The sequence below is a fragment of the Triturus cristatus genome, chromosome 9 (genome assembly GCF_964204655.1).
Source record: "Triturus cristatus chromosome 9, aTriCri1.1, whole genome shotgun sequence".
Classification (NCBI taxonomy): Eukaryota; Metazoa; Chordata; class Amphibia; order Caudata; family Salamandridae; genus Triturus; species Triturus cristatus.
The window spans coordinates 191761233-191786407 of record NC_140592.1 but is presented as its reverse complement, the minus strand read 5'-3'; the positions used below and the strand labels follow the sequence as shown (position 1 = coordinate 191786407).

General features: G+C 42.3%; 1 protein-coding gene across 6 annotated transcripts in view; it reads left to right on the top strand.

Annotated features, from left to right (window-relative positions):
* Positions 1–25175, top strand: part of PTPRG (protein tyrosine phosphatase receptor type G) — a 1080885-nt gene that overhangs the window by 667168 nt on the left and 388542 nt on the right. For all 6 annotated transcript variants that reach the window (XM_085624730.1, XM_085624729.1, XM_085624728.1 and 3 more), the window contains exon 8: positions 15829–16021. In XM_085624730.1, the coding sequence (XP_085480856.1) occupies positions 15829–16021 (193 nt within the window). The remainder of the gene's footprint in view (positions 1–15828; positions 16022–25175) is intronic.

The following is a 25175-nucleotide window of genomic DNA, read 5'->3' as shown; positions in this document are numbered from 1 at the left end:
CCCACGTTCGGTTCCTCTGTGGTGCACGCTCACCACTGGTTTTCCGGTGGGGTGACGTAGGCTCTAGTTTCACATATTTGCAAGAATAAATCAACGGAAATTCCAAAGTGAACGGACGCTCCCTCCTACGTCATTACGCAGGGGTCTCGCACAAGTCTAGCGGTGAGGTCCGCCAGGACGTAGTCGACAACAGTATGTAGTGACGTCACAGCATTCGTTGTTCCTGCTGCCACCCTTACTCACTTGCTGTCACGCGCATCCCCCGGCGGCCCGGTTTCTACGTTCTGAGAGCATTATGGGAGTGCAAGTGGACACTATTTGCACCGGGGACGGTGAGAAAATAACCTGGGAAACTCTGTCCAGGTTACCCCCCCCCCCCCCAACGTTCTTGCGCACGCCCCTTCTACAACATAGGGGCTCCGCTCTGTGCACTCAATTCGCCATATAAGGCTGTTCTGAACCCCCATCCGTTGACGGACTTGATTGCTCCCGACACTGCATAGTGGGGGCGCATAAACCATTGTCCGTCGGGTTCTAGATAGCCTTACCTGTTATGAGTCTCTTCCCTGTCATTCACGCCAGGATTGCTTGCCCTGATTGCGTTCACTCCCCATTTCAGCCTGGCCAATTCTGCCATATCCATCTGTATGTCTTAGTCGCCTTCCTCGCTTTCCTTCTGCTTTGAGCTTCGTGTGCACCGCCCTGAACCTCCCGGCTGCTGATCAAGCTCAAACCGTTGTTTAATTTCTCTGCTCCTGATTCAACACCTTTCCTCCCCATTCTTCTGTCTGTCCTGCCAAGGAAAATCTCAGACTTACCTTACCCGCGCACCTAGGCTGCTTTTGGACAGTGTGAAGTAGGATAGAGTTATTGGACAGCCCAATGTAATACAAAATTACTTGTGGGTTTAGGACTCCTGTGGTAACAATACCAATCATGGTTACTTCCCATTAACCTCAGGCTGTGAAGGACCTGAAGATGTCCCCCCCCCCCCCCCCCCGTACTTGTCAAGTATACCCAGATCACACAGAATCCTACGCACCAATTACTTGTACCAAAATCTGAACTAAAAGTTGCCTGGGCCATCCATGCAGCTCAGTCTACACAATCCTTCCCCACACATGTGCGTCTTAGTGGCTGCTCCAGTACGTGCCAGCATTTGATCAGTTTTAAAAAACTATCATAGTACTAAGCCCATAAAGGCTAATGCTCTGCCTAGTTTCTGCTTGTTTGGGCCTGAAGGTGTCCTTTAGACGATTGTCTCATAAACACTGCCTAGAGAGGAATGTTTCCAAGTTATTTGGTGAGACTGGATGAGCTTCTTTGTAGTACTCTGTCGAACAAGAAATATCAGATAACAGCCGAAGATGTTCGCTCCAATATGAGCTTTTCTTCTTTAAGTGTAATACTGGCAGTTTTCAGAGACAGTCTGCTAACTACCCAGTGAACTGACATTCTGTACCAAGATCTTCCAAAAGGCAGTAACTGAATGGCCAGACCAGTGTGTCGTGGTGGTGAAATGCTTTAATCTGCATGTGGGAGTAGACCTATCCAATTCATCAGTTTCTTGGAAGCAATTTGCTGTAGTCTTTTGATAATAGGAGGGGGCATTGTGTTGTAGGGTCTTGCATTAATTGTTCATTCCTATAGAGTCTATGTAACCTCTCGTCCCATCATTCCACAGAGTGGAAAGGAAGAGGTCCTCTATTTCATTTGGCACATCTTCATGTTTTGAGTAATTTGTCATCGCTCGGAGTACTGAGTAGGGGTAACCTTGATCTGTGTCAGAAGTTGGCAGCTCCATTTTATTTTGAATGCACCCATGTACCTAATGAGGCTTGTTAGCGAACAGCCGTGTCTTGATCTGTTGCCTGAATAAAAATTCTCTGTAAGCTGCAGGGGAAACCAGCATTTGCAATGCAATAGGTCTCGCATTTACGAGAGTTTGAGCTATTTTTATTGTAAATGACACTGCCTTTTATTTATGTTTTGGGTTTTGAAACATAAATAAAAGCCACTGTCATTTACAATGCCAATAGGTCAAACTTGCGTAAATGCGAAACCTATTTCATTGCAAATGCTTGTTTTTTGTGTGCTGTGTCGGAGACCGATGTTTATACAGAATTAAAATGGGAAATCAATGTTTTGGGATCCCCCTTCAATATGCAAGCGCTGTACACCAAGTTCTGAAGTGGCAGCTGCAAGATAAAGTTTTCTCTTGTTGCCACCCAATTAAATTAGGCTCCCAGTCCAATGGAAGCGAAAGACTTTATTGAATTTTTGGATTCGCTTATATATGGATTAAACCTTTGAATCCTCCTCGATTACAAAAATCAAGGTATACAAAAATGTTAACCCTTTAATTCTCACCAGCAACTTTTCAACCATTTTATCTGCTGAGGGGGATTTGCACCAAACCACAAAAAGCACACTTTCTGAGTTAAGTTGTACAACCATGCCAAGTTTAGTTTAAACCTTTTCCATTGTTTTGGTAGAAGATGTAAGCAAAATCTTCTATTGGATCTAAAATGTGAACATGTTCTCCCCCCATGGACTATATATTAAGCAATTGTCCATGTTGTCAAGTTAGATGCAATTAAAAAAAATTCTTTTGTCATTTGAGAGGTCATCAATCATGTTGTTTAACATGTCATAAGTGATGACCTATATGAGGTCATAAGAAGCACATGATGGTGGTGCAAGTTAAAGTAAGTTGCCTAAGCTAAAACTGGTGAATTTCAGTATTTTTCCATTTTTTAAATAGTAGTTCATATCTCATTTCAACACCTAAGTATAACATGACTTAAACCTTACATTTTGCTGTTAATTGTCCTACCGTGCATAACTATAACATCACTTTAATGCAGTGCTGCAGGTGGTGGCCTCCACTTAGGAGGAGAGGGGGCTCCAGGGCCACAGACTAGTCTCTCTGGCCAGAACCTGTTGCACACGGGTCCAGGTTAGATTCTGCATCCTGTCACTGTTATCAATCTGTCGCTGCACATTTAAGGGTGTGGAAGGCTTCAATTTTAACTGTTAATGCGCAGTGGTGACACCTACATAAAACTTGATTCCGGCACATCTGAAGGTGTGATGAAGCTACCACGAGTCTGATTGTGCCACCTGCTAGTGCACAGTAGCAGTTGTTGAAAGGTTTCCAGTTCAGCCTGATGGAATTCAAAAGGTGACGAATTTGCAGTTAGATTAGAGTATCTACCAGAAAAAGCATTTTTGAAGGAACAAAGCATGTTGATACTACTTTCTCCTCTATATCCCGTTTCCCCAATCTTGCAGTCTCATTACATGATTTTACCTCTTACACTGTGAGTGTCCCTGTAAGGAACAGACTTTGGAGGACAAAAAGCATGCCAGATCTGGCCAACACAGCCGGTCAACAGAGCATCACATCTCCTCAGAAAGCAGGCACAGATCCTTCTCTTAATATAAAAGATCATAAGCATTTTGAAGGGTACTTGTAATCCTTAAATTGGTTTAATTTGTTTTAAGAAACATTTGTTGAAGACTGTTGACATTCCAAGCACTTCTGTTTGCCGCAAGAGTGTCTCTACTTATCATTCACTGTGAACCAAGGCATCCACTTCCAAATAAAGGGGGGGTGTCTGCAAGCCATTGGTGATCTGAGCGTTCTCTCCATGTCTGTGTAAATGCATGAGATTCTCACTTCGGCATCCCAACGTTTTAGACCCACACATCTGGAGGGTGCACCACTTCTCTGTGATTGTTGATCTGTTGACTGTGTTCTCATGAAGTTCTTCTAGTAGTTCTGGTCTTGCTAGGCACTGGGCGCTCAGGATGTGTGACCTCCATCTTGGTTCTCTATTGCGGGAACTGGGCCAGTGCTTATTATTTTGATAGATCTGTCATCCGTTTCCTTGGGATTGGGTTCAACCTCAATTCCTGCAGTGACGGATCCACCACACTGCCTGTTCGTCCTGTGTTAACATAGCAAGTGAAGCTGGGACCGAAGCAGTTAAGAGATGTAGCCGCCTGTATGCTCTGTTTCTTTCTCACTCCTTTGCCAGACTCCTTTTATAAAAATATAATAATAATATTTAAAAAATACAATTTTGAAGATTACAGGTTTTTCCTGATAGGGCAGTTACTAGTTTTGAATGGGTTCACTGTTGTATGGCTTTACCGCTAAGGTTTGTTCACTATGTCTAAGCATTTGCTCCAACAATTTATTTTGCAGACATCTTATCTCCTCAATCGTTGTAATATTTGGCCTGGGTGTTAATAGAAAGTTCATGTCTGATTTTCAGCAGACTAATGAAGTTAGTGAGTACACCGACATTTTATTTCATTGATTTAGTATGAAATCCGTACTAACTGTTTTGTGAGATGAATGACCTTCATGAAAATGTTGGCTAAAGGCAGTGTATAATTCAGAATGAATTGCATTTTTTTTTTCTATGCTGCTTCAGAGGACTGTTAGTGCTGAAGACTAATAAGCCTAACGGAAATAAATGATTCCTTAAAAATGTCAAGTTGGATTTTTGCTGTTTTAGAAGTAGAATCGCAATATTTTGTTATTTTACTGAATTGGGGTCAGGATAAAATTTTTGTCTAAAAATCCTATAAAGCTTTGTTGATTTATGTTTGTCCTACCCTTTTTTTGCCACAAGATGTCATTTTCCTCTGATGAAAGCGGTGTGGCTCGCATCAACAATATCCGAGGTCTTCTAATGCACTAAAATGCATTTTGCCCTGTACCCATCGCATCACGACTGGAAAGTCTTCTTTGGTGTTTCATTATATTGTTTATCATCCCATAAAGATGCACAATAGAATGGGAAGGGGGGGTAGGTTCCCAATGTATCTGTTATTTTACATTTGTTTGTGTTACAACTCGCATTTTCAGGTATTAGAGTTACAAAGAATCCTCAGGTCTGTGAAGTATTGTGTGATGGTATGCCTAGAACAAACTATATGCTACTGATTTTCTGTACTTAAATTTCTAAGATGCTGCATACACATACCAAAAAATGCCCCACATACTTTTGTGTATACCATACTTTACAAATCAGAGGATTCCTTTTTAGCACACCATTAACTGGAATACCTAAAAATGTGAGTTGTAACGCAAGGAAAGAGAAGGACAAAATGTTAGCGGGGTTACTAGGTACTGACCTGTACTTTAGAGCAGCATGAAGTCCCAAGCTTTCATACCCGCAAATGATTTTAATCAGGCATTTCAAACTCTAGTAATTCCCAGAGTGGACTATGGGAGTGTTAATCTCTGCGGCCTTTCCAGATCAACAACCGCTCCGCTAAGAGCCTCAATCAATACAGCTGCTAGACTCATCACAGGCTCCAAAAGAAACTGCCACGTTTCCCCGGACCTTCGTTCCCTCAACTGGTTACCGTTTGAAGCCAGAATCAATTTGAAAATCGCCTGTATGACACACAAGGCATTGCACCACAAAACCCCGAGATACCTTGCGGAGAATCGGGTGGTAACAGATCTACTAGGATTCAGATAATCTTCTACTCAAACCACACCGTTTCTCCAAGAAAATTACATACAATCGTACCTTCTCAGGAATGGCCCCCAGGATCTGCAACGCCTTGCCCCCAGAAACGAGACTCAATCCATCTGCTGCCTGCTTCAAAAAAGAAGTTAAGTCTATTCTCTTGTCCAAATTCACCTGAACTTTCTATTCACTCTTGTAGATATGTGTTAGTCTCTAATAGTTACCAGAAATGTATTTGCATAATTCATTTTATTTAAATGTATATGTCATTCACCTGTATTTACCCTGTGAAGTGCTCTGATACCCGCAAGGGTCTTGTTCGCGCTATACAAAACTGTCAAAATAAAGCTACAGCTGCTGGCCTATGGACAGATGTAGTGGTTTAGGTTATGTACTGCCATTAAATATTCGCAATCGGACCTCACAAATTACGATAACCATCCCCTAATAAAGAGCCTTGTTTGCCACGTGGATTTATGTAAGGCGCATTAAAAGTGACCATAGTAGATGAGTCATTTGGTTGACAAAGTAAGATTACTGCTCCTATGCAAATGCTTGTCCCACAGCACAATTTCCTCGTTGCTTGGTTCATTTGCTTACTCCCACAACCACCTGCTGTGCTCGTTTCGCATATCCTTAATTGGATTGGGGCAATATTGACCTCTTAACCTGTATTATAATGGAGCTCACTGCCTTCCTCTCAGGGTACATATGCCGCTGCCAAATCCCCTACAATGAACATGATCTCTTACCTGTCTTTGTCAAGTTCTGTGTGCCAGCTTGGTACAGGTTGCTCTCTTCTGCCTCACCTAAACTGACCTTACACCTTCAGCTAGTGATGGTCTCAATGTAGGACACATACGTAACCTAGAGCTCACAGGTAGACTGCTTTTAAAGGCACAATGCATGACCTGAAGTTCATACATGAGATAAAATAAATTCCCATCACTTCCATCCCAAAAAGACTCTTGAAAGTACTCAGTGACTGCCCAGAATTAAGAGTACCTCCTGGGTTTGTGCATGTGAATGGTTTTGAAGACTGAAGATGTGTTCTGCCAGCTTTCATGGCCACTGCTCTGTTGTGCATTAAATTTGTGTGTGATTGGCCACTGCTTCGGGCAGTGCACTTATAACACACTCAGAGTTAGTTCTGAAGCACATCTTAAAAGCAACCACGCTTCTGGTGAGCACCACTTCTAGCACTGTCATGACATGCCCACCCCGTCCAAGTAAGAGTGAGTGCCAAACTTGGAGCCAAGGTCGTACACATCAGGCTACATTTGCTTAACTTGTAAGTGGCCCAGTGTGCCCAAATTGATAGCCTGGGTGTGAAATTGCTAGACCCCCTAAAATAGAGGCAGAGCGATTATTGGGACGTGGCTGGCTTTGTATTGATCTTTGAAGGAATGCAGTCAATAGTGTAGCAAGGGTAATTTGGGCTCAATTAAAAAAGAAATTAAAATGGGAAGCTCTGTGCTGGTTTTGTACCAACAGCCATAAATGAGGTGGTCGGGCCCCATTGAGCACCTTGGTCCTGAGGGCACCACACCTGCTGTCCAAATAAGAGCAAGGCCTCCCACAATAGATACATTTTTAGAACAATCCGTATTTAGAAAGGTCATCACTATCAAAACAGACACCGAGGTAAGACCTATTTCCTGTGCATGCAAGTGGTATTTTTTGGTGTAAGAAAGTGAATTATTAGTTGGGGTGGATGGAAGTCCACCACAAGTCATAAAGTCGCTAACCTGTTGGGTCCAGTTAAATGTTTTAGTAATTTAAACCCAAGCTCAACCTATGGTATTATGGCATAGAGCAGGCAAGCTTAACTTAAAAAATAAATAAATAAATAAATAAATATGAAAAGCATTTAAAAGTAGAAAGATTTTAAAAAATCAGACACCAAATAATGCAAATCCCACTCCTATTAAGAGTTGAGAAATATTTAATAATCAAAACACAAAATGACAAGCATCCAATAAGGTGATCTGAGATATGAACTTTTAAAGATTTGAGTAGCCATTTCACCAAGAAAAATTAAGACCAATGTAAGTCAATGGTCGTAGTAGACTGGGACTAAGGTGCAGCTTCAGTCCGACAGTGATGGAGCCTGTGTTGGGTATGCCCAGTGGATTGATCCAAGTGAAATTCTGGAAGTCCAAAACGATTCTAAGTTTGACATCAGAAAGGGACTTTCCTGAAGAAAAATGACATTTCTTCTAAGTCTCAACGCAGATAGGAACTTTGTCACTTTTTGAGGACGAATATCCTCCTTGAGCAGTTTGTCGCTAAAACTGTAGTTGCTGCTGTGGAACCGAAGGCTTAATACCCGAAACAGGTTGGTCCAGCTATCGCTCTGGAGCTTTCTCACTGAAAATGTTCTAAGCCCCAATGCAGAATGGGACTTTATTGTTTTTTCCAAGGTGTAGGGGTCTTTCAGCAGGACGGATCTGAAATTCAATCCAATGCTGTGGAACTGACAGTCTGATACATTTTCCAGCACGTTCCCTCAAGCTCTAGAGGATACATTTTCAAAGGTTTCACACTGTCTTCTGGTGACCAAACAACCTCAGGAGTACACTTCTAAGGCCATCAAGACCCCTTGGGTCACGTAGAGACTCTCAAACTCTCAAGGGTGTCCAGATACACTTGTCACTGATCAGCTGGGCACATCAGGAAAAAGGCCACTTGCAGCTTGTGTCCTTGTAGCCATACAGGAGGTCATCAAACTGACACTTGAAGTCCACTTCATTTATTTTGTTACAAGTGAGAGCAGGTCCAGCCCTTCAGGTCTCCTCAATGGTCTCAAATAGCGAGTGCAGTCCTTCTGTTTTTCCACAGGTCCAGAAGAGCTCTGAGGATGGTGCATTTGGTTGCCACATTTATGCTTGGCACCAGTTAGTGGGTGGAGTGACTCCTGGCTCTTCACTAACCAATGGAGAAAAGGTTCCCAGGGTAGACCCATCCCACTTTTGAGCATTTCCTGTTTGCCCTGCTGCAAACATCCAAGTGCACCTAATTTTCAGAGTCAAAGATGGGGAAACCCTTTTCCTCTTTTGTAGAGCCTGTGTGCCAACCCAGAGGTGTGGTATGGGTAATGGGCAGCCTACTCCTTTGTGGTCACTCAAAACTGATTCTTGGGCTTGCTTTTTTCCCAACTGGTTTTGGTCCCTGACTGATTGGGCGGATAAAGGCTGGGGCCTTTTCAGTTGTCACCTCCCATTTTACTTGTGACCAGTTGATCTAACCGGGTTCCACATTGTAGACTTACTCGTGAACCCCTGCCGATGGTTCTTTGTTACCTGCGTTGTAAGTGTGGCGGGGAGAGAAACACATCTGTCAGTTACTCATTACCAATGCCCATGACACTGAAGGAATACAGACTCCTAAACCAAAGTTATTTATTACAAAGCCAAGAAAAGTTGAACATACAAATACCTCATAACGAGAGTGTAAAGATACATGGGCAATAATACAAAACCAAATCTATGAATAAAATTTAAGCGGAGCAACATGCACGGAATCACCAATTCAAGGATCAAAACACAAATAATTAAAGACTACATCAAGAGATTTCTTCATTGGCGGTTCCTAAGTAAAAAGCCTTAAACTGTCCCTGCACTACTTCTAGCGTGACATCCCTACTTAGCATTTCGCCAGGCAAGTTCCCTGAAAGATGTTAGCTTGTGAAGACTTCCTAAGAAGCTCACCCACATCAATTGGGTCAAGTAGTGTAAAACTACAGGGCTCGTTCTAAGATGATCTCCTTAGGTAAGGCAGAAGTGTTCGGACTCTGTCCCTAACCCCAAAACAAAAGTCTAAAATCACACCCCCGAATACATCACAAGACCACTTAATCCAATGAGACCCCTCTTGTTAGGTAACCTTCCATGAAGTAATGGACATCCAGCCTCTTGTTCGATGACTTTGGTTCCCAGGGCTTTCCAGACCCGAATTACATCCTCCTACATTATCAGTTCCGCCTGTTCAAAGGCATCCTCTCCTTCCTAAGTCTGTCCAACTCCTAAAACAAAGACGTTATTCAAACTAACGAGGCCAAATTCCTGCACCTGCATCAGAAACGTGAAAGGAGAAAATTCCACAAGCACATGGAATTTTAATTAGCAACCTTCAACCCAAGAGTGAACAGGAAGAAACTAAAGTTAGGCCTACCAAATTTTCAGCTAACATAAGAACAGTGCACACGTTTAAATACATGCATATATATATATATATATATCTATATACACTATTAATATACACACATTATAGGAGCCTTTATAAAAGATATGTTCATTAGTCATGAATATACTTCACACATATATGGTTACCTAAATACATACATTTGCTACGTTAATTATATGTGGATGCGGAAAACCCATGATTATAACGCACCCCTACAAAATAAAAGCGCAAAGTTGCGCTTTATCACAGGGCAGGCTCCTTTTAAGTTTGTCGTTCCACCCCCACTGGTCTTCCTGTTAGAGGAAAGAAAACTCCTCCTCACATCTAGGCCATTGTCCCTGGTCTGGGAGCAGTTTTCACTTCTCATTAAAGTAAAGCACATGATTGCCAGTTGGTGGAGAGCTAGTATAATTTTTTTCCTAAATATTTATTTAAAATCCTTCTTCACAGTGAAATTGGGGTTTTAATAAATATTTGAGTGGCTGAAATATTTTTCTAGATGAACCCAAACCAGAGATATTGAATTAATATTTTAATGTGTACTCATTTCTCATAGGACAGCCAGGGCCCTAACGTTAAAGTTCTATGTGTCCCTTTTTTAAAACCATTATTTGCCACCTTTAGTGTGTTTTTATCCTTTCACGACAACCTGCAATACTAATATAATCCCAGAGTACTCTTCAGAAAAAATAAGGTAACTATGTGTTCCCATGGTCCTTCAGCCAGGCAGTATGTTTTTCTTTGGCCTCACCAGAAAATTAGAGAGGTTTGTAACTTCATATCAATGTCATGCATGCAGTCTAATCAGTCCAGTCTGATGGGCAAATGGAGCACTACTTGATTAAAAAAAATATATATATTCTAAAGCCACGAGCCCTCACACTTAAAAATAATTTAGCTTTTTAGTATTCAGATTGACATCTTAGGACATGAATGCCTTATCTGAGATCCTCAGCCACTTATTGGTGGAAGGATGCGGTTTCCTATATGTTTGGAGGAACTTTAAGTAACTTTCTTAGTAGTTTGCCAGGGCGTGGACTTATCAGTTCACTGAGAAAATGAGTGATGAACGTTGATGTTTATCACTGGGTACTGGACATACAAGATGTAGAATTATGGTCCCCTTTCCTCAAGAGGCACATGATCCCATGGGGCAGATTTTCTTTCTTTTGAGAATGTAAAATACCACCTCAAATTCCTTGTACCTAAACATTCGTGCCCAAACATGTGGCACAGTATGTACATAAGAATGAGACTTACCAGATACTCGTTCCAAGGCTTAGCTTACAAATTGATTTTTAAATCGGTCCACCTGTGGAGCATTAGTGTCCTAGTGTTATAATTGGGTAGCCATGTTATTTCAATTGTTGTGTGGCCTCCGATGATGATATTTTGCTAAATGTTTGGGAGTGAAAATAAAAATGTCTACTTCCAAAGCGAGACGGTCACTGGTTATACACCATATAAACGTTGTGTTCTGGCACTTCATTTCTAAAAATGTATGCATATCTGAGGGTGTTCACAATTGGCATTGCATAACTGAGGTTTGTTGTACTACCTTAAGGAGATTGTAGAAAATAAGAGTGGAAAACTGGAGTATTTCGGATGTAAAATATGTTTAAATACTTTATTTATAGATGAATCCTCAGAATACAGTTATAGTAGGATCATGATTCCAAGAAAATAGCCAGTAATTTGCAATTTACAATAAAGTGCATGATGTAGTTAAATGAATCATGACTAAGAAGGTCAACCTCCTGATTGTTTTATCTTATTGGTTGCTGAATTTATTTCCCCTATGACTACAGATGTTTGAGTGTAAAAGGCTTCATTTGGCTTCAAAATAGAAGCCAATAACATGCAAGTTCATTTGTTGTCAATGTTCATCAGTTGTACATATCATATGTAACATAGTGTGCATAAACAGAAACCCCGCTATTCATAATGTTGAGAAAACAAGCTGCATGGGTTGAAAAATGGACAACCGACCATCTCACCACTATGTGATCAACCATAATAGTGCTATATGTATTGTACCGAAAAGGGGCGTGGCTACCACCTCCGTGTTAGGGGCAGCCATTTTGGTGGCATTACCTCCCTCAACTCAGAAATAATCAAATTGGAGTTGAGGTTTGAGAATATTTGCGGAGGTAAGGCAGGGATATATACACTTTGTTTATTGTCCTGGTGCTCAGATATTTTTTAGCCAGAGCCTATATAAAGAAGTGAAATGAATGGGATGGAGGCTTCCTGAACCTTTAACTTCTACCAAAGGCAACCTCTATTAACATGGTCAAAGCTGTAGCAAAGTCCTCAAATGCCTTGCTTGGTGGTTGCCTGCTCATGTGGTTTGCTTTTAGGGGTGGGGAAAATGTGCGTAATTAGTTTTTGGTCATTACGCAAAATGTGAAAATTATTTTAGACTGCAATATGGTGTTGTATTTCAGTGCAGTATACGTACTGGCATCCACTTTCAATGCATGGGTGCATTTCACACTTTAAACAAAAGCACCACAGATAGCCACTCGCATTCTGTCAGTCGCATTGTTACCCTGCATTTGCATTCATTTTTTACCTTGAATCGCGCTTAATTACGCCATGTAGCATTATAGCGAATTACCAGAATTGACCCTAGATTACACCAGGATAACCACATTTTCACCCTGGCTTAGTTACTTTACAACCCACAATAGACAAAGCCATTACATTGTAAAACCTGTAAATTTGCTTCCTGATGCCCGGTTGTGTTTGGGCAGGATGTTTAATTCAAATGTCTACTCCCTCTGATGCTTCAAAATATTACTCCCTAAAATCCTACATGTTGGGCTCGGCATTTCCAGAAGCTGAGAAATGAATCTATCTGATAGTCCACTTATTTCATACAGAGCTAGTATGGAACTCCCCAAGCTGACCTTTGCATCAATGTCTTGTACAACTTAGAAACGTCAACTCCTCCAACCAGTGTGCATATTCCATGAATGCCAGATTTGACAGACTATCAGGACCCTGTGGCTTCGAGGACTGAATTTTAATTCCAGCATAATTCGACTGATCGCCTCACCACCCTCAGTCCGTTCCTCACATTGTGTGTGAAAGGTGTTCGCTAGGTCTTCTGACACCACGCCCACCCTCGGAAAAAGAATCTGAGGAGCAGGCCGCTCAACGAAATGGGGTCTGCTCTGGAAGACTAGGGTGAAATATTGTTAGGCAGTACTTAATTTGTGAAGTGCCAGGGCCATTCACGGGAGGATGCTGCTGCCGCATGCACCACCCATTGCCCCCGCCAGCGCTGCCAATGACAGCACCTACTCAACGAGAAGCCCTCACATGCCTACAAGTTTAATAGTTCAGACTATTATAAGCTACCCAAAGCTATAGTAATAGCTTGCACAGCAAGTATTATTCTTTTTAAATGTATATTGACTCATCAAACACTGTTGTTGTACTCATCTGAATATTAGACACAGCACCAAAAATGTGGTGTACTGACATTAGAGCCGGTGCTGACAATTAAGTGCTGATGCCGAGCACCGGAAACCACTGGTTCAAATTAAGCACTGTGAGGTATTTTACTCCTCCAGCAAAGCCTTTAAGAAAATACTGTAGTACTAGAAATTCACTCTCAAAAATAAATAGGAAAACAGTTACCCTCATTAATGTAAAGAGAAACAAGCTGTGGTGACCATTTTTCAAGAGATACATTTTTGGTGATATTTCTGTGCGACTCCTTTCACTTGTGTTACATTCTGGTGCCCCAACATCTTATATATTTCTGATTGAGAAAGTCCTATCTGTAAATCAGCCCAGTCCCGGTGAGGCAGTAGGGTAGAAAGGATGCTATGAGCCCTAAAGCATGCAAGAAAAATGGGCTCGCCATCCCTGGGTTTGGTACTGAAATACAACTTCTAATGGGAGTACAGGGGGCTCCTAAGACCCAAAAGCCCTAGTGCCACTGCATCTGCTGCACTATTGATAGCTACACCCCTGGCTTTAATGCCATCTGGGCACACAGGTCTGCTTCCTTTGAAAAATGTGAATATGAGGTGCGGCCTATATGGGATGTGCTTTGTCTCTAATGAAGCACAGACATGTGCTTCCATTGTTCATTTACATAGTGCAAAAATGGCAGTGGAGCAAAAAACCAAACGCATAATAAATATCCAAAATACCACACCATACATAAGCAGAAACATTGTGAAAAATAATGTTGTGTGTATATATATATATATATATATATATATATCGCGCTCGGTGGGGAGTGACCAGAAATTGAGTCGCACTCGAACAAAGGAAAGCTTTCCCCAAGCAGCCTTTAATTTCGAATCAACCAGCACAACTTGTCAGCAAATCATCAGCTTGAAACTGCAATCCTGACGCGTTTCGAGAGGTTCTCTTCTTCAGAGGATAGAGCAGTCAGAAAGCGTATGCTTGGCTCACCTTCGAATTTAAAACAACATTGCATGCCCCTGATTGGCTACTCTGGATGAGTCTATGCATTGCTTCATGGGAGGTGTAGTCCTTTCTTTTACCCAAATGGATGCGCTTTCAACATTGATTGTAGGCTCTCACTTGAGCCTCTGGCAATTGTAACTGGTGCATTTCATGTCCTTTGTCCCACAACGAGCCCCTTGTATACGAGCCCTATATATACACACACAGCAGTTAATAAAACCTAGAAACAAAGCATACAGCTAGAGATAGCCTTTCAGTCTACATTTGAAGTTTATGATCAGTGAAAAGGAGTAGGCATGTTGGTAGAGGAGGGCGAGCCAGACAATTTGTGGGGCATGGGGAGCCAAGGCTTGGCTCTAAGAGCTTAAACACGAGCCTAGCCCCCAAAAAACATTGTTTACTTGATGTGTCATCTATTGCTAATGTTGCTAATACTGACACCCTTTTACTTCTGTGTCCCCTTGCAAACGCACTTTCTCTTTTTTGCTGTTTATCTCTCATTTCTTTTACCCATTCCTAATTTCTCCCCCTCAGACTAGGTCGCACCAGTTCTATCTTTATCACTTTCTTTTTCTTTCAATCTCCTCTTATCTCGTGCTCTTTCTCCTCTGTCCCTTCCGGAGTCATGCAATGCAATCTTTCTCTTTTCTGTGCCTCTTTAATCAGTAGTCTTACTTGGTATGGTATGCTTCATTCTCTCTTGTAATAATGTCTTCCTCCAGTTACCTCCTTTCTTTTGAGTTTTACCTTCCATCCCTGGTAAAGAGGGCCATCCCAGTTTAGCAAAATGCCCACTGTGCTGGAGGGACCCTGCTGGGTGCAAGAGCTGATGAGTGCCTTGCCCTCTTTGGCTACACACAGGAAGCTTGAAGACTGATATAACAAGCATTGGCATAGCCAATAGGTCTCACCTTTGGGACATTATAAGTGTTTAGCCATGCAACAGTTGCATAACTAAATACTTATAAGGTTCCAAAAGCGAGACCTATTGGCTATGCCAAGCGGCCCTGATAGTGATCGTGATCAAACATCGAAGCGGCACATGCACTGTAGGTCTAGGCTGGCCTGGTAGTACTTTTTGGAGCCCTCTCAATAAGTCTCACCAGACCAGCGCATGTGCTGGGTCAGGCGAGACCTAAAAACGTACACGGGTTTGGGAGGGGGGGGGGTGTAAGTACCAAAGGTCGGGTTGTTTTTGGCTTGAGCCTTCAGTGGCCTACCCACCTATAGATGTTGGTAAAAGCATTCCACAGTGCCAATCCAACTTGTGTTTAAAGTTTACCATTGTTGTGTGTTGTTGGAAGAGTGTGGAGTCCGAAGGGGTTAATGCAGTAAAAGTAGACAAACGGCTGTATTTTTTTAATGGCACGTATGTGCTGAAAGAGGAAAATGAAAGCTTTCTTCATAATGGTCCGATACACCCAGTGACAGATTTCCAGTGCAGACATAAATAGTTTGATGGTTTTTGCTGTAATCTATGCTAAGTGTTTTCACTAATTCCTGGCAGGGCGGGCACTCTGGTCAGATGTCAGATGAGTGTGTTGGCATCGCGTCCTTTGGGCAGTCTGGAGTTTTCCTGAGAGAATTGTGTGTATCGGTCTTGGCATCAGCGCTTCCTGCTTTTTGCATCTTATCGAGCCCCACATTTGACCACTGTAATGTTTGTCTTTCTTTCTTGTTTGACTGCTATTTTCAGCTCGAAGCCTTCTACTCCATATTTACCACCGAACAGCAAGACCATGTCAAATCTGTGGAATATTTAAGGAACAACTTCCGGCCAAGGCAGAATCTGAACGGCAGGGCGGTCTTCAAATCCGCAGTGAAGGATGCTTGGAGCCAAGACTTCACAGACTTCCTAGGAAATCCACTCGGCACAGAGACATCAAAAGGTAAATCTGGGCTAACTATTTGTATAGAATTCAAAACTCTGTTTCGCCCAGTGAAGCTAATCTTTTTTGACAGACACACACACACACACACTCAGATGTATCATCATCATCAATAATCTTTATTCGGATATAAAATGTCCATAAAAGACCAAACCTTATCTCACAAAGTTAATCACTTAAAACATTACACTCCGATGTATCATTACAATTGGTTATCACGTGGCCCTGTTTGCGTTTACTGTGTCCATTTTGTTTCTTATTAATAAAGGTGGTGTATGCTCAAAGGGTTGCATTGTCAAAATGGTTCAGCGATTTTTTTTTTTTTTAATTATTTTTAATTCTGTTGTGAGTCTTCAATCCAGAGGGGTTGGGGGTCAGTGCAAGTGTGAAGCACTGCTGCTTTTGGTAATGGGGGTTGATATTGCAGCACCGCTACAACACAGGCCACAGTAACAAAAAAACGGTCCCTCTACTGCAAAACCAGCCCCTATCCTCCCAGGAAAATGCCCGATGCCTGCTACAGCCAGTCCGGCCCTGGCTATAGCACCATGTTTTTCCAGCTTGCACTCCTCTTGTCCACCCCCTCTGCGTCAGTGCACAAGGCCAAGTGGAGGATGATAGGACATCTTAATCACTATCACTGATATATGTTTCTTAGTTACCTGGGTCCTGTTGAATTTTTTAAATGTTTGGTATTGGTTTCGCTGCTGTCAAATGTTAGAGTTGTACATTTTTTGGCTGTAGTCTGTGATAGAAAGTAATCCATTTGTGGTAGGAAGATTGACAACCCCTATTTTTATACAGTATGCGTTCTCAGCTTTGCGAACATCAGCTCTTTACAAGCGCCATGTTATTGTACTACAGCACCTCTGCACCATAAGCAATGCTTCTGCGTCTCTCCATTCCAGGCATGTTCCCATCTCCACAAACATTAGGGCTTCCTAGACATTTTATAGTGAATAGGCAGGGACCCTTGTTTCACTGCTTCATTTTGCAATTTTCTTCTCCTTCACCCGATTAATGCTACCCTTCTCATTGCAACATTACTGATTTCATTGTACATCTCAACTGTTACAGTTGCGTATTGTTTTGTGCTTCTTTCAGTTTCTGATTGTATATACTGCAACTATAATAAATCAAATATTATTAAACTTGTTGGCTTAACATCCAGACTTAAGTGCAACTAAATTTGTTGCACTGTTCCCATACTCTCCCCACACAACTTTGTTGAGTTAAACGTTGACTGCTTGCTTACATCTACCCAGGGATTCAAGTAGCTTTTCGTTAGACCCCATAATTGTTGAGGTCTTCCTTCTTTGACTAAGGGTTATTAGGCACCCTCTGCTTTCTTTCTTTAGTTGACAGTGGCAGCCCCTCCAACTGAATGCCTAGAAATACCCAGCTTCATACAGCTATCTTGAAAGTCGTGTTTTCAGATTATAAAGTGGTAATTCAGGATGAGCTATCCTTGCACAGGTGGTGAGAGCTGTGCCAACAAGATGCAGAGAGAAGGGGGTGTAGCTTAGTCACTGAGATTTGGGTATGTGTGAATCTCAACTTTCAGAACTAAAAAAGCAGGTGGCTGGAGGGATGAGATAACCAAGGTTTGGAGTGGACTGCTTCCATGAGGAACAAGGACAGTACTGATTTGTGTTTGGTGGGTCTCTGGCTAGAGTGCCACTGTGGGTGAAAGACTATGGTTTGGAATGCTACCCTCAAGATTGCCACTGGTTAGTACATTGGCAAACCTTTATCCCATCACCTTTTGGGTGTTTGATTGCCATAATTATGCCTGGAAAGTTGAGCCTGGTACAACTTTCCAAGCCTACTACTGCCAATGTTTATAAACTCCAAAAAGTAGTACATTTGCACCAATTCACGGAGTGCTTCTATAGGTGCATATTTACAACTTTTTTTATAAACTGATATATATATATACACACACACAAACAGTTTAAAGCTCCTATTGAAATTAGAATGACTAGAAAAACGAATGCAGACATAGCAGATCATTTGTGGGCCCCCACACAACTACCAGACCAAAAAATGCATTTGAAAAGTGTTCTCCAGCTGAACTTGCGTACCTGCTTGTCCCACCTGGGTCTGGCAGTGCTCCCTGGGAACTCATGGCTACATTCACATACACTGCAGCAGCCTTGAATCCCTGGCCGGGATCACTTATTTTAAATATATTTTCACTGCTTGCAGTCTTCTTCGTCACTGATATAAGAAGCATTTTTAGTAGAGTAGTCACATCGGTGCATGTAGGCAGGGCTTCATGTTTCGAGTCTTCACTTTTTAAAAATAATTTTATCAAGTGACTACCATGTACTAAGGCTACGTCTCAAAGAAGAGGGCTTATAGGCACACTAAGGGGACGGGCCAATGCCAGAGCGAGCCATGGGTCTGGCTTGGCTCCAAGAGTCCATGCATGAGCCTAGCCATGAAAACGTTTGACATGTGTATTGTGCTAGAAACATAATGTAAACTGACACAATCTCTTCAAAAAAAGTGTATTTCTTAAACACACAAAGCATTTCACATTAGTACATAGATTGTATCACCGCATAGACAGGCATTTATTAAAAGTGATAATTTTTAGAAACATTCATGGCTAGCTCTAGTGCTTAATTTAAGGTGGTGGTTTCCGGTGCTCGGCACTGGCACTTATTTGTCAACACTGGCACCTATAACAACCAGCAGGTGGCGCTTTTTGTCTAAATTGTAGATGAACACAACATCAGTTACTACATTAAAATTACTATTATCTACTTCCAAGCCAATTTCTTATAGCTTTAGGGACACTGACTATTCTGAATTGACACACTTGTAGAGTGTGATAGTTAGTAGTTGTGTTATTTCGGTCATTGGCAGCGCTGGTGGGGCAATGGGGGGGGGGGGGGTGGAGGTGTTAAATACTGGCTAGCTCGTCAAAGTAAATGCCATTAATGAACTAAGAGGCAAGTCAGTAATCATGTAAACCCTAAACGTAGCCTAGATTATTATTATAGATGAAGCAACGTTTGTCTGTTAAATCGAATATAAGAGTTGTTTGTACAGCGCACATCCTAATATCAAGTATTTAAATCTGTACTCACATCTGATAATAAAGACAAAGGTGGTTCATTTAAACAAAAGATTTGCCTAAGATCACACAATTTGGAGAAGCAGGGAATCCAGTATAGATTCTAGGTTATCAGTTTTCACATTTTAAAAATCATCTTCTTGATAGGTATGTTTTTCTCTCTTCCAATTCACTTAAAATGCGAATGTTTTGGCTCTCATCCTTGGCCATGATAAAAACTGACCCTAGCAGAATCCACGTAAGCCCCCCTAGACTTAACTGCCGAGCCGAGAATGCATTTATTTAGGGGAGGGGAGTCACAACCCAAACACCCAATCCTCCTCCTGAAGATACGCCCCTGCAGGAAGTTTCTGCCCTTGGTGGTCTCCACACTTATGGGAGCTTTAGACATAACCGTGGCGCATGCTCCATGCACACTTGAGGAGAGGAAGAGTTTCTGATGTGAATATTGGCAATAAAAATATCTCGGACTGACATTATTTAAAAAAAATTGTTTTGGGTCAGGAAGTCGTTTGAAAATGTAGAGAATCTTTTACATGTGCCTGTTTCAGAACGCAGTTGCTATGGTCTCAGAGAACATTGTCACAGCTACAATGATTTTACTATTTGGACCTGACTGGCATCATGGCGTCTCTTGAAATATAAGAACACCGGCGCCTTTCCATGATATGGTGTCGTGAGCATCACTAGGCTGGCCACGGATAAACAAAACAACTGAACATGTAGCTCCTTCCCACAGGACCTCTCTAGTACACACAGGAGCTCTGAGGGAGCAATTACTGTGAGCAGCATCCACCGCCTGTGCCTTCCAGGTGGGAGCAGGATTACCAGACATTGATTCACAAGCAGCATTGAAGGGCTGCATATTTAGTTTCACAAAAACTGTATTTTTCCATCTGTGTTCCTCTCGTAGAGGGGCACAGCTTCAGTTATAACAAGGCATAGTATAGCACACTGGTATATCAAGGTAAGATTTATTCTGGAGCTATTGAAATGAATCCAAGACCTTGCTCACACCTTTCAAAGCTGCATTCTAATTTAGTAGTGGGGAAAAGCACCCTTGCGCTAGATCAGTGGTTCTTAACCTGTGGTCTCGGGGAGGGGGGTTGTCTCTGACTGTTTAGAAAATAAAATATTATTCGAAAAATAATGAAGTACATGTGCCTAAAACAGCAAAATTGAACATTCTAAGAGGCTCTGTTAATATGAAGGACTTTGAAATTGGAAACTAAAAATTAAGCTGGTGTTAATATCTTGATTCTTGGGAACAGCGCAGGTAAAACAAACGGCATCTAGCATGGTTGGATTGGTAGCCTCAATCAAAGCAGCGCAGCGATGTGTCGACAAAAAAAGCATGCGTTAGGAACAGAAAAACACATTGTGATGGGCGTCTAGCACATTGCTTCATCTGTGGCAATAAAACAAAATTGTGAAAAGATCACCTCCCCATTAAAATTTAGATTTTTGCATTTTTTTTTAAGGTGAATTGGACAATAACATTTTTTTAAAATCTTGTATTTTCAGTGATATGACCACAGAAGGCCCTGATTTTATATTAAAAACAGAGCTTTGGACTATACCATTTCCTGCTGAAAGGCAATATTTCTCTGCATGTGTTCCCATACCTGGCGTTTCACGCAGTTTGGTGCTTACTTTTTCCCTCCATGTTAAAGAATAGTAGATGTTTCAGCGCCCAGGCTAATGTGCTGCATAGCTAAATACATATAATGTCTCAAGACATTGCATATGCTTGTTTTTCTTTGATATCCCTGACTGTGGATAGCTTTCCTCTCTCTCTCCTCCCTTTCACCTTTTACCCTCATCTGATGATTTCCTCCTGTTCATCCATTGTTCCACTGCTTCCCCTTCCCAACACTGCTTGAAAGTTATAGTTTCTTTTTTACAGTTATAAGGTTTTTAAGAGGGCCTGAGTGCTGGACACTCCAACAGGGGTGCTTGCTTGGTCTGCCCGCCTGTCAATTGCTCCCCTCCCCCCACAACTGTTCCATTGGTGTGCCCTGCTTTATATTTTATAAGATATCTGTGTGAAGCTGCAGCACCTGTAAATGGCTACTGTTCTGAATGTCAATTGTTTGCATGCGTAGGATCTCACGCAAAGTTTATTTTGTAATCTGCCATTGTGAAAAGGCCAATTGTCAGCTTGAAACATTAACTTAACGTAAAAAAGAGCATTTCAAAATAGCCATCAGTGAATCGGTACACATGCATGGTTAGTCATCTTAAGATGTTTTTCTGTATAATAAACACTATTCCATGATGGTCGCCCATGGGTGCATTTGCATGAGTGTCCACCTTGGAATTGTGTTTATCATACAGAAGAAGCATTCCAAGACTGCTGTCTGTGCATGGCCATGTGTGCGCTTGCATACTAATGAACCAGTGGCCATTTTAGAATTGTATTTAAATTATGTAAACAAGCATGGTCTAAGTTATACATCTCATTATAAATGGCAAGAACTTTTGGCTTTGCCAATGGTTGCTGTGCCGGGCTACTGGAAGAAGTATATTCACTATTTTCATGAAGCATAAGCGAAAATATTGTGGTCTTGGCTATCCATACTGAACAACCAACCTCCCAGCGATGACTTAAAACCATTTCAGAATCAAATGTGGAGCATACAGCCTGTGTCTACTCAATTTATATAGCTTGACAAAAAGATTCAGTGATATAAATATTTTCAGTGCAGGCCGTGTGAAGTGATGTCCTGGTCGCAAGTTTGAATATCGGCAATATGAATATGGCTTTTTTTTTGCACTCATTGTATTGGCCATTGTGTGTGGCTTTCAAAAAAATGAAAGCACGCAATTGGCCAAAGGCCCACCTTTCCCAGTAAATGTTTCCTCCCACGGCCTAGGGGTCTCTGGAGCGAGCAGTGGCGCGAGAGTGCCATATGTTGTGGGTCATATTACAAAGACTCGCTTTTACGTAAGCGGCCACGCTGGTCTTCCTTACAGCGCATGCCCGCACCACTCGCGGGACACTGCAGCTGCATTCCTCTCATCCCACAGCGTTTTTGCCTGTGGGAGCGAGCAGCAGCAGTGCTTCCTTGTTTCTCTTGAAGGCAGAATAATATTTCTTTTAAGTTAAACCAGTGCACATGGTGTGCTGGTGCTGGGGCCCAAGTTTCTTGTTTACCATTTATCTCCAAGAACCCACTCTGGCCGATTGAACCTTTTTACTTGCCCAATAGCGTAGAGGGAGCAAACACAATTATCAGAGAATACTTTCCGCAATTTGACATAATTGAGGACTCAAACTCGATCTCTATTGCTCTCGGGTTTTTATTATCAACAAAAACATCTGCAGATATAGGCACCTTAATACAAGGCACAACAGGTAAATAGGCACTAACACAAATGCTACTCTATGAAGAATCCGCATACGACTAAATATAAACAGAAGTACAAATTCTAAAAGCATGAGGTAGATAACTACCAAGCCAATGTCGATATTAGGAATCATTAAACCCAAGCATCTCTGTCCCTACTCTATGCTAGATGGCATCCCTACTTAGCGTTCCCTTGAGACCCAAGAGATCATGAAAAGGTGTCAGAAGTGAAACTCCCTCAGAAGTCTTAACTTAGTGAGAGTTCGATCTAAAGTATTCCTTCTAGCTCCTCGCCCACCTCTTCTCTCTGCTCTGAGCTACTCGGTTCTGCTCAACCCTCGGGGCGCTGTCGCTAATACGAAACCCCAAAACATAGAACACGCCCTCTGGCAAACCTCCTCGACCAGGTCTTCTTCCAGTACTTTTTCGTCCTGCTCTGTCCATCTTCCATCGTCCATCAGCTTGGCCTTGAGTCCCAGACACCGTCGGCACGAGGAGTTGCGATTGGCACATTCCAATGCACTCCCATGTCTGGCTTTCTCCATAATTCAACTCTTAGACAAAGACCTTTTCTACTAACGGACCAACTGTCCTTGCACCTGCGGTGAGATCATGGGATGGAGAAATACTTCGCATCTATTAACTTTACAATTTACTGCAGCCTAAAACCTTTAGCGGAATAAATCACTTGCGGCCTACCGCATTCAGCTAACATAAGAAATTACAGGCCTCTTCTCCAATGATATATGTACATTCAGGCCTCTACCAGGTTAAACACACTATTAAATTACAGTCTAACATTAGTACCTTTACTTTCACCTACATGAATAAATGACATACATAAATTAATTCAATCAGCTTGCACGTTTAGCCTACTACATTGCATTGAACGGAAACTAAGCGTTACACATCTCACTGAATATATTCACAATGTAGTTCACACTTCCAATATTGCTATGTTACGATATAACTGATACATTTGCTTAATACATTGTGCACGATACATCTAAATATGCATTGATTATGTGCGGGTGCCGACTAACAGTGAATATGATGCACCCCTACAAATTTCAAACTCTTTAGGCGCTACATCACTGGCACCAGCAATGTATTTACAAACTGCTTGTTAAGGCAGCCTTGCAGCTACACAGCCTCATAAAGCACGCAAGTGGTTTTTCAGCTCGCCCACTGCGGTATGAGAATGAAGCAAGGCACTAGGGGTCATGCCTACGACATGCAACTGGGGCACCGTTCTCGTCCACAGGCGCATAACCACCTGAGCTGCATTGTCCATTGTAAACACGTGTGTACAGCTCCTTGGGGCTCCAGCGCTTGTGAAGCGACACTGTCAAACTGGAGAGCTTGTTGCCTCGTCTTATCAGGCCTGCTTGAAGCCTAAGTGGGCCACTTACCGACTGCATGAAAAGTAAAAGGGAAGGACTTCTAGGCTTTTCCTGCCGTTCAGTTTCTTGAGAAACCGAGATTCCGAGCACTGTCTGGGGTGTAAACAGTGCACTTGGTGGACTGCAGCAGTGTGTGATGTGCGAGCTGTGCCATGGGGGGGGGGGCCTCCTGTCCGACCCCTGCTGAAATCTGTGCACAGATGTGGCTGCACTCTCGCAACCCGCGTGCTCTGTACTGGCCAGCTGTCACAGGGTACTGACCGTCACAGCCAACCGAGTGTGCTCGAGTGGGCAGGGTACTGGCCGTCACAGCCTGCTCGAGTGGGCAGGGTACTGGCCGTCTCAGCCTGCTCGAGTGGGCAGGGTACTGGCCGTCTCAGCCTGCTCGAGTGGGCAGGGTACTGGCCGTCACAGCCCAGAGCTTCAATCCCCTTTGGAGTGTAGTGATGACACCTATCTCCCTATGTACAATGCTAAGTTAGCACAATCGCGTTAGATGTTAGAAAACCATCTTGCCGCTTCTGCTGCTTTTGCACGCGACACTGTAGTCACATGTTATTAATTAAGAAATGCTTACTCGACTTTGCTTCACATGAGAACTGTCTGTTGTTTAACATCCTTAACAGTGAGCAGTGACCTTGGTCTGTACACCGTGTAAAGAACGAGTCTGGGTCACTAGACGGTGCATGTTGTTGTGTTCAGGTTGATCGTACCACTCTTTAACCATCACATGCACGCAGCTGCAGATATCTGAAAGACGAGTGCTTTTTAATATTGCAGTGCAGCATGTTTTAGAGTCAGTCGGCAGAAGAGTGTTCCCAGGAAAGAGCCTAGCTGATCCTGTGATGTGATTCCACTAAGCTGACCTATACGGTATGGGGTTCCCCATTCAAGCCTAGAGACCTTCTAATAGTCTAATAATACTATTAGGTTACTAGCGAAAGGAGGGTGGCTGTTTTGCACTGTCGTTTTATTATGATTGCTCCTTTAATTTTCTATGGTATTGTAACAATGCTGATGGTTCTGATCTTAACCATTTGTCTGCGTATGTTAGCCAAAATACTGCATCTTAGGACGCGAGGTTTATAAATTAAACTCTTTAAACTTTAACCGTGTCTCTGTTTATTCTGTTGTGGACTGATATGAGAATAATAACGAAAAGGTATTTCTGATTCCCATCATTCCTGAGAATATTCTAAGTCGCTTGTTCTGGGTTGTCTATACATTGGGACCGCCGAGCTAGATCTCGGATAACGAATGGGACACTAAGCTAGTTGGAAAAGGGGTTCTGAGGGGAGTTTTTGGTACACCACAAT